A 9,860-nucleotide genomic window follows, 5' to 3' on the forward strand; every position below is an offset into this window, starting at 1 on the left:
TTGTAGTATACTATTAAATAATGTGAAAACCTTGAAACAGTTTATAAAGAAGTAGTTCAAATGGAATAAGGAAAATACTAGTCCCTCTTCGATCGCACTTTTATTCAACATCATAACGAAAACAAAAATTCATCGATCCACGTAATCGCGGTGGGATAATACAAGAATAATTATACCGTACAAAACGTTAGACTAAAATCTGTATACGTTAAAAAAATCTGCTGGCACAGCCAGTGGCCATGAAATTAAATAACTAATGTTTCATGTCACAATAAATATTACATGCAATATGCATAATTAACTTCGTAGAGGTCGAGTTTTGGGAATAGAATTATCTTATCTTTGGCTCTATGAACTGTCACTGCTCTCCGAGAGCTCGGCCTCGTTCTTGATTTTGCGAGCAGTCCGTTTGGATCTCTTCGCGTATCCTGGGCCCTTCTTTGATTTCCGAAAGACCTCGATAGCTCGTAGCTTGTTCTTCAAAGCGTTCGCCTTGTCCTTTTCCCGTTGCGGTATGCACTCCGGCTTGGTAATAGGTAGCTTTGTAGCTATTTCCGTTGAGGGAGTTATCTTAGCAACGCCGACGGCGGATGATTCCTCTTTTTCCTCGATTATGGGTTTTAGAAGGTTCGGCTCGCTGGACTTCGGTTTACTTTTTCTAGCACGTTTTTGCGGCACCTCGACGTCGGCGGATTCCTCCTCGTGTTCGTTTCCACCCCCCAATCGCTCGACCGCCTTTTGAACTCGCTTGCTAAGCGTTCCTTCTATGCCTTTCTTCGAAATCTGCACCTGGAAATAGTCGTCGATCCCTTTCTGCTTCTTAGACTCTGCCTGTCGCTTCATTATCGGATTGAATATAACTTCGAACTTGCTTTTCGTCCATCCGAATTTATCTCTCGTGAAATCGGCCAGCAGCGTTGTGTTCGGCTCATTCCAGGTGAATCCTTCTTTAGATTCGTCGACGGTCGGGGCGAGATACGCTTGGACCACAGCCTCGCTGGGGAAACCTGAAAATAGGAAGCAACAACGCGTTCGTGACTTGAAGATTGAAAGTCAGTGCGGCGAATGCTCACCTTTCTCGACGCGAACATTCTTCAACTTCGTACGTAGCGATGCTTTTCCGGGACCCGCTGCTCTCCCGGAATTTACCCAGTAGCGGAAATTGATCAAGCCTCGCAGCAGGTTGCTCTCTTCGGCTGGAAAAGCAGCGAGAATTTCAAGCCCGGTGACGGGACCGATTCCCGTCACTCCTACGGTGTAGTCACTGCCAACTAGAAGTGCAAGCTGCACCATTTGCTCTCTGGTGAGATCTGAAAAGTGGAGAGAAAGCACAAAAAATTGTCGGTGACCTTCTACGGAGATGAAAAACGAAGACACCGTCATCCGGTGACGCGCTTACTGAAATGGTGGCGAATTTCGCTGGAGCGGAATTGCATGACGTGTTTGTTCAGGTTGAAAAAGTTCTTGTACACGCAGCGACCGCCGAATAACCATATATCTGAATCGTCTGTTATTGTGCCGTCGGTCAGGTTTATTGTTTCCAAGTAAGCACACTGAGCTTCCGCTTCCATTGGCGCGATCACGTATGGAATTCCGAAAAAACGTAGTAGCTCCTGAGACACAAATTCGACCTTAATTAGGCGCGTATAGAGTGGCAGCGAAGAACGTTCACATATTTTGCGTGGAATAATTTTAAAAGTATTCCTTAGACATGAAAATGTGGGTTCAGAGTTAAACAAATGATCTTATTAATCATACTGAAGATCGGTAACACACTTGAGCTTCCATACGCATCTGCTCCGTAATATCAGTCGCCTGTCTCTCTAGGCGACCGAGATTTCCGCTTAGCTCTTTCTCCTCGGTCTCTAATTGCTCCTGCATCGTGATGAGTTCGTCTCTCCGAGTAGGAAACTGAAAAGCTTTCTTCTTATCCTCATCCACGACGCTTGGTGTAGGTTGGTGACCATCTTCAGCTTCGTCGTTGACATTCGATGCCTCAACGTTGTCGGCTTTTTTGTCGATTTGAGGCGAACTTATCGAATCAGCCGCCGTGTATTCATCTTCCTTTCTGTTCTCCTCGCTTGTACTTTGAACCGACGATTCTAGTAGTGTTTTGTATCCATTTTCATCCACTTTTGATTGCTCTGGCGACGGTACTTTAATTTGGCTACACCGCTCGTCTGCGAGATCGACACCGCGCTGCGTTTCATGTACTGCAGGCCGTGTAACTTGAACCGGGCTCGCATTTTCGGTAAAAATATCGGCAAACATGTCGTCTTCGGACTGTAAATTTTGCTCGATTGCTATTTCGAGCACGGGTTTCTTTTCCTTCATTGCCGAATATGAGATATTCGGTACAGGCACATCTGCAACCTCGACAAAGTCATCTGATTCCGAACTTGACGTTGTGGCTGCTTCTTCGTTAGTCGTCACATTCTCGCTTGCTTGATGAGAAGCGGGTTCAGGGCTTCTGTTGTTTGTGGATTCGGAAAAGTCCGTAGCCGTAAAATCGGGACACTCGATGGGAACATCGACCGGCGAGTTGCTGCGAGAATTCATACTCGCGGGCACATTATCAGTACCTGGTTGTGATTTTTCATCTTCGCTATCGGCGGGTTCGGATTTAATGATGAAATCCAAAGCTTTCGAACATCGCTTAGAATCTCGAGGTCGATTGCGGCCTGACGACTCTGTAGACTTGTTTTTACTTTGCTCAATGATACAGAAAATTTCCTCTTGACTTAGGCCGCTATGTTCCAGCATATACATCATCGCGGGATTAACGTCGCTGGATTTCATCAGCTTTTTTAATTTTGTCGACTTCATCACTGTGACTTCTGGCTCGTCGCTGGATTCCCAGTCACTCTCCCAGTCTTCGTCAAGCTCGTATTCCTTCAAATTTTCAATTATCTCCACGTCATCATCCTCTGAAGGATTGCCGTTATCCTCCGACTTTTTATTCAATGAACTGACTTTGGTAATGTCAGTTTTTTTGGCTGTCAGGACGTCTTTATTCGCACCTGAAAGTCACAAACGATAGTAGCGACTGTTCAATATGAGAAAAATATGGTTAAGTATTTACCATTAATATACACAAATCGTGTCAAGTTGTCAGCTGCAATGCGGCTTGCGTTATCAATCTTTGTAGTTGTAGCAATGCCCTGTTCGGTGAGAAGGACATCCAATTCTTCCAGAGTCATGGTCTTGCCTCCCATTTCTCGCTCAGCTTCCTCGAGACATTCCTGAACATTCCTCCGCTTAAGCAAACGTTTCATTTGGTAGTTTGAAAAGTCGTGAGTATCCTGAAAAGATTTTTCAACCATTCATAAAACCATCCCTATCTCTAAATATTTCATTTATACAGTCAAGAGCAGAACAAACCTCAGGCATTTCATGAAGACATCCCCAAGAGTTTTCCTTCCTCGTTGCCTTGAGATCGGTCAGTATGTCGTGACGGACATCCGGTGGCAATTCCTTGAACTCTGTGCTGCTGACATCCACGTTGTGAATATTTCCCTTCCATTTGGCCTGTTTCCTCGGACTTAGTTGAACAGACGATTCAGTTTCCGTCTCCGGGTCATCTTCGTCCTCCGAAAGAAACTCGCTGCCACTGGGAATGACGGGTAGCTTGAATAAGTTCAGGGACGAATGTACGGAGGACCGATCGACTTTTCCACTGGTTTCCTCCTTTTCCTCCTGCTTCTCAGTACTCCCATTACCCAGGGCTCCCTTGACTACCGTACGTTTGAGCAAATTATTTATCAAGTCGGTCTTCATTTTTTGCGCCTTACTAGATGCCATAGATTTCTGCTTTCTGCGAGAAGCCTGGACAGGGGGATAAGACAATAGAATAATTAACTCCATTTTCTCACTACCTTATTCCCACGCTTAGCCTAATTGCATTTTTACACACTTGCATTAAAATCAAGATAACAAACTATATTCTGCATATGAAATATCATGTGAACGTTTGTATGTTATATTTGTTTTAGGTCATACAAAATAGAAATTTGAAACCCTAATTTTGCCATACGAAATGCAGAAGACAAGGTTTCTTACGTGTAGTTATATTTACTAAAAAAACATGAAAGTCTGCACCATCTATCCCTGATAAAACTTACAATTGTATTCTTCTTGAGCAGAGGTACACCACCATCAAATACAAACACAGGTTTGATCTTGTAATACAGTAATTTACATATTCTATTGAATAACCCAAGAAGATGAGCATTGGGTAGAGGACTTCCATGCCCATCCTGATATCCTTGCATCACTTGATGCAACCAAATGGATACATCTGAAGGTTTGAGTTAGGGTTAACGTAGAATGCAGGTGTGGGTATATGAGTATCACTGCCATTGATGTAACCAATGACGAGTTTGGTTGATATTGAACATTGAAAGGATACCGACGGCGAGGACTTTTCCCTCCAGTGTTTCTAAAGCCACAGGTTTTCCAGCAGCGTCCAGCAGTCGCCACAGACCATGAACGCCCATGGTGAATAATTATGTATCATTAATTCTGATGAAAAAAATTTCATATAATATATGTCAGAAACATTCAGACCAGTTGTAAGTTGTTGCTTTCACGGTTTTAATATAACATAACCTCAATTATTGACGTTACTGACGCGGCGTTATGGTCGTTATTCACGATTGGCGGTACTCACCGAACGACGAGACACATCTTCGCTAATCGTCGCTCTGCGTGATACATAAAACTACTTGCGGTTAAAAAAATATAAACTCGTGTGCGAATATACCATTTCAGCAGTCTATGTCGCCACAGCGCGGTGCACAGAGAAGAAGCGGGATTCAATTTATGGAAACGGAGGATTGAGTGCGATCTCTTCATAAACGAATGCATATTACTCAAACCTGGGTACATATTCAAAAGCTGGGGATGAAACGTACACACCAGTCGGAAGATGCGATGAAGCGATTATCCGACAAATGTGGCTCACGCAAGCTTTACATGGATACAGGTACACAGTGTAGGCAACTTTGATGTACTATACTGCCCAGTATACATATGAATAATGGAATTTTCTAGCATAATTATCATCTTATGTATTACGGTTCGTCAGCGAATTTATAGTCAGGTTTACTCGAGTTGGGGAGCGCGTTATATCTTACATGATAGTATTAAGCGAGCTGCAGATGGGGCGCGTTGGTACGCATACACACGTCACACAGTAAATACTGTTCATATGAATGTACATCGCACACCTATACGTGGTAATGCATGTCATAGGCGTATAGGACATAACGCCGCTCGTGTGCGTGAAACGTGGTCGTCATAACCACGCAGCTAGAAGCGGAATGGAGCGGAGCGGAGTGGAGTGGAGTGAGTGAGGGAGTTGAGGCCACCCACCCACTCTTTCCCACAGCAGGTTTTTCCCACGCCCTCGAGGGTAACCCCAACATCCTTTAGCGGCAGCAATTCCAGGCGTCGTAGCTGGGAAGCGGGGCCGGCGGGGACGGAGTAGAGTGGGAGACGAATGCCCAGGCCAGACCGGGGCATTGTAGAACAGTAAAACAATAGAAACTGCAGCCACTTACGGCAGAATAATAACTCTACGCCGTCGCGGGGGATTGTTTAGTTCCATCCCAGACTCTGACATTGAACCATCATTGTCCGGCATGCATACGCCCGTATGTATGTAGCATACAGGCGATAAAATGTTACACACGGCTCGGACCACTTTTAACTAATAAAACCTATCGTCGCTGCCGCGGGGCGACGGTGGCGAGTCTCGCGAACTCCGTTTTTAATTGCCGTTCAGCGCATTGCTCGTCGTCCCCTTGTACCTAAGTAATTGTTCTCTGTCAAAAGTTCTTCGAGTCGGAGTGTTCGGTGCAGATTTCCTCACCATAGAACCGGCGACGCATGCACATACTTGCATAGCTCATAGATACGCTCGTAGGGCCAATCGACGTCGGATGGTGCGGTGAGTTTGCGCGAGCGTTGGCAGAACTGTCGGAAAATTCGTAAAGTGAACAGGTGTTTTTTGAATGGATTAATTGTTAGCAAAAGACAGGCAGGCAAGTAGGCTACAGTTGTGTGCAGTGTATTGCAGTTAGTTATTCTCGGGACCGCCGCGATGCTCCCGAAGTAATAAAAGCTAACGAATTGAGCTATGGATGCCAAAGCGGGCGTCTGTACCGAAAACATTTCTCAACCTCGTATATACCGAATCGAAAGAACCGACGAAACACGGCTGGACATGGATAAAGCCGTTCGCAGCAGTGAAAAATAAGGTAGGCCTGTTTGTCACCCGTGCGTTTCACCCTGTCTGCTATGCAACCTTTCGTAACCTCGCCGTAATTCAGCACAATATATTAGTAAACAAATGTCTCGTATGTGAGTACGCATATAAATACGTAAATACATAGATCGGATACGTGCGGAGTGATATATGCATTCACGTGTATATTTGATACAATTGAAAGGGTGTTTTTTCGGAGTGATCCTGTTTGTTTACTATTTTGCAATGTTTGGACGATATGTTAGATTGAACATAAAATTTGCAGGTACGCATGAGAACTGAAATAATGAAAAATATTGCGTTGTCATTACCGACAGCGTGGTCCTTAGGGCCGGTAGAGCAAACGTAGCTAAACCTGCTCCATCTAGGCTGAAGCGAGAAAAGCTGGCAGTGTCTCGGATTGTTTGACAACAAGTGACAGTCGCGTGGGAAGATTCGTTTATTCGCATGAATGCTATTTCCTTGATTTAATTAAGATGGTTTCAACGGTTTCTACCGCCAGATCAGATGTCAGACGCGTATTGCCGAGTGATGGTTTCTACCGGGTGTGATATGCACGTCTTGCCTTTTTACATAGTACGTTTTTAAAAAGTGAGGTTATGTAGGTTTAAATCGTACAAAAAAAATAAGAAAAATGAAGATGAAGCAGCTGTATCTGTGTCTCTAACACGTATTGTTTTCCAGATGAAGAGCTGACTTGCCGGCAAGTGGCAGGAATCATATCCACTTCCGAGGATGTAACTGGTGCCCCAAAAAGTGGTGCTCAGAAATTGGTTTCCCGCCTGGATAGTAACGAGTGTAAATATGCCGCATCAGTTTGGGCTGCCTGCAATGGCGCACGGCATGCAGTCTCCCCCATCTCCGTCGGCCGTGTCGTCAGCCTATCCTAGATTTGCCTCATCCGGAGTGTACAGATCGGATACGGACCAGCGGTTGACGCGCGAAGCGATGGAGCGCTACCTCCGCGATCGAAGTGACATGGTGATAGTGATCCTGCACGCTAAGGTAGCACAGAAGTCGTATGGCAATGAGAAGCGGTTCTTCTGCCCTCCGCCATGTATATACCTCTTTGGGGATGGCTGGAGAATGCGTCAGGAACAGATGTTGCGTGAGGGGGAGTCTGAACAGTCGGCCCAGCTGTGCGCGTTCATTGGTATCGGCAACTCGGACCAAGACATGCAGCAGCTCGACCTCAACAACGGGAAGCAGTATTGCGCTGCTAAGACTTTGTACATATCAGACTCTGACAAGCGAAAACATTTTATGCTGTCGGTCAAAATGTTTTATGGTAGCGGACACGACATAGGTGTATTTCACAGCAAAAGGATAAAGGTGATATCGAAGCCTTCAAAGAAGAAGCAATCCCTCAAGAATGCCGATCTATGCATCGCTAGTGGCACCAGGGTCGCCCTGTTCAATCGTCTCAGGTCTCAGACTGTCAGCACTAGATACCTCCATGTTGAGAACGGCAATTTCCACGCCAGCTCGACCCAGTGGGGAGCCTTCACCATACATCTTTTAGACGACAATGAAAGCGAGTCCGAAGAGTTTCAGGTATGCTAGCTTCTATCCTGTGAGATCAATTTTACACCATACAAACTCTTTTGCACGATCTATCATGGTATATTGTCAAAATTGCAGGTACGGGATGGGTACGTTCACTACGGGAGTACGGTGAAGTTGGTCTGTTCGGTAACAGGCATGGCCTTGCCGCGTCTGATAATCAGGAAGGTAGACAAGCAGATGGCAAGTCTGGAAGCAGATGACCCTGTTTCTCAACTGCACAAATGTGCTTTCTACATGAAGGACACGGATCACATGTACCTTTGCCTATCCCAGGAGAGAATCATACAGTTTCAGGCAACGCCATGCCCCAAAGAAGCCAACAAGGAGATGATTAATGACGGTGCCTGCTGGACCATCATAAGTACAGACAAAGCAGAGTACCAGTTCTTCGAGGGAATGGGGCCTGTCCGTTCTCCTGTAACTCCAGTCCCCCTGGTTCACAGCCTACATTTAAATGGTGGTGGCGACGTGGCGATGCTCGAACTAACTGGGGACAATTTTACACCAAATTTACAAGTGTGGTTTGGCGATGTTGAGGCCGAGACAATGTACAGGTGCCAAGAGAGCATGCTGTGTGTTGTTCCAGACATTTCCTTGTTCAGGGGGGAATGGCTCTGGGTTAGGCAGCCCACGCAAGTCCCAGTTTCGCTAGTCAGGAATGATGGGATTATTTATGCAACGGGACTGACGTTCACTTACACCCCTGAACCTGGGCCACGGCCTCACTGTCCTCCTGCTGACGAGATAATGAGAGCGCCAAGGTCCATGCACGATCCGAGTCTACCTCCTGCCATTGCCGACGTTCCCTGGACCATTCACCATCAGCAGCCTCAGTCGGGACTCTGATGTATCGCGCACTGCCAGAATCTGAGCAGTGGATCGGCTTCTATTGACAGCTATAGTGACAGTGACGGTGAGAATAGCTGTAGTGGTGAAAGTTTTTTGCGGCAAACTGACGAGACTCTTAGGAGGTGGGTGTGATATATGCAGCGACAATTTTAGGTGACACCGAATTATAGAAATGGTTATTATCTATAAAATTTGTATGAATCTGGGTCACTGAGTACAGTGCTGCTGTTCGTGAGAAAGATATAGAAAGAGAGGAAACAATAATTATGAAGAGAAGAAAAAAAAAAAAAATAGAAAAGGTGAATAAACTTTATCCTCTTCTTCAGCTCCATTGTTCTCCCTTATACTCGATCTGATTTCTAATGTGTAATTTTAGAATCTGAATTGTATGAAAACTATTATTTATAATAATTCCCCCCCTGCCATTGAAGTAAACGGCGGTGACAGACCGGAAAAAACCAGGGATAATTGGAGAACTTTGTTAGTCTAAGAAAGTCCAGGAATTTAATATCAGCCGGTCACTTGTTGCCACCCTGATTATGGTCCCTGTAAGAGATTGGAGTAACGGAAACTCGTATGTACAAGGAATAATACCAAGAAGACATTTTGTAATATTTTTCTTACCATATTTATAATCTTTTAACTAAAAATGTGAATATCTGTTATTTCTTTTACACACGAATCGAGAAAAAGGCGATACAAAATTATTCCTTCTCGTAATTTATCGTAGATGTAATATGTACGATATACAGTAATAATATGAAAAAATTTGAACCCTGGCTGAGAAAATACATGTATAAAAATACCTCAAGGGAAATGTCCATTAGTGTATACATGTGGTATTAAGTGGGACATCCTTGTTTCAATTATTTTTTACGTCTTGGAAAGAAATTGAGAAAAAAATATCCAATTAAAACACTTCTTTGAATTTTAAACGTATAATTGTAGATATAAACAATGCATATAATATGTATATGTTTGCATAATGGAACAGCACCATTTATAACAATAATACAATGATGAATACAAATAATATTTCAGTATATCGCAGTTTATGCTTAAATGTATATGTATGTATGTACATATATGTATACGTACCGACACCTCCGCGAATTTCCACAACACTTTACGTTGCAAGATTTCATGTATGTATATACATATATATTGGAGGTTTAAA

At 44.2% G+C, this 9,860-nt stretch overlaps 2 protein-coding genes across 5 annotated transcripts; one reads left to right on the plus strand and one right to left on the minus strand.

Moving 5' to 3' along the window:
- Positions 1-83: 83 nt before the first annotated feature.
- LOC124411191 (DNA excision repair protein ERCC-5 homolog) lies at positions 84-4,801 on the minus strand. The gene is made up of 9 exons (XM_046890167.1): positions 4,670-4,801; positions 4,409-4,521; positions 4,122-4,297; positions 3,382-3,825; positions 3,083-3,302; positions 1,777-3,020; positions 1,400-1,613; positions 1,074-1,310; positions 84-1,007 (listed from the first exon to the last, which is right to left on the minus strand). The coding sequence occupies exons 2-9, from the start codon at positions 4,494-4,496 to the stop codon at positions 349-351; spliced, it is 3,282 nt and encodes a 1,093-aa protein (XP_046746123.1). The 5' UTR covers positions 4,497-4,521; positions 4,670-4,801; the 3' UTR covers positions 84-348.
- Positions 4,802-5,315: 514 nt separating this feature from the next.
- Positions 5,316-8,916, plus strand: LOC124411192 (suppressor of hairless protein). Of its 4 annotated transcripts, none has more exons than XM_046890168.1 (3): positions 5,316-6,260; positions 6,953-7,822; positions 7,910-8,916. In XM_046890168.1, exons 2-3 carry the CDS (start codon positions 7,073-7,075, stop codon positions 8,678-8,680), a joined length of 1,521 nt encoding a protein of 506 aa, XP_046746124.1. In that variant the 5' UTR covers positions 5,316-6,260; positions 6,953-7,072; the 3' UTR covers positions 8,681-8,916. The 4 variants fall into 4 exon arrangements, with proteins under 4 accessions (XP_046746124.1, XP_046746126.1, XP_046746127.1 ...); XM_046890170.1 differs by having other exon boundaries at positions 5,316-5,654; XM_046890171.1 differs by lacking the exon at positions 5,316-6,260 and adding an exon at positions 6,534-6,859.
- Positions 8,917-9,860: the final 944 nt, after the last annotated feature.

The sequence above is a fragment of the Diprion similis genome, chromosome 10 (genome assembly GCF_021155765.1).
Source record: "Diprion similis isolate iyDipSimi1 chromosome 10, iyDipSimi1.1, whole genome shotgun sequence".
In the NCBI taxonomy this organism is placed as follows: Eukaryota; Metazoa; Arthropoda; class Insecta; order Hymenoptera; family Diprionidae; genus Diprion; species Diprion similis.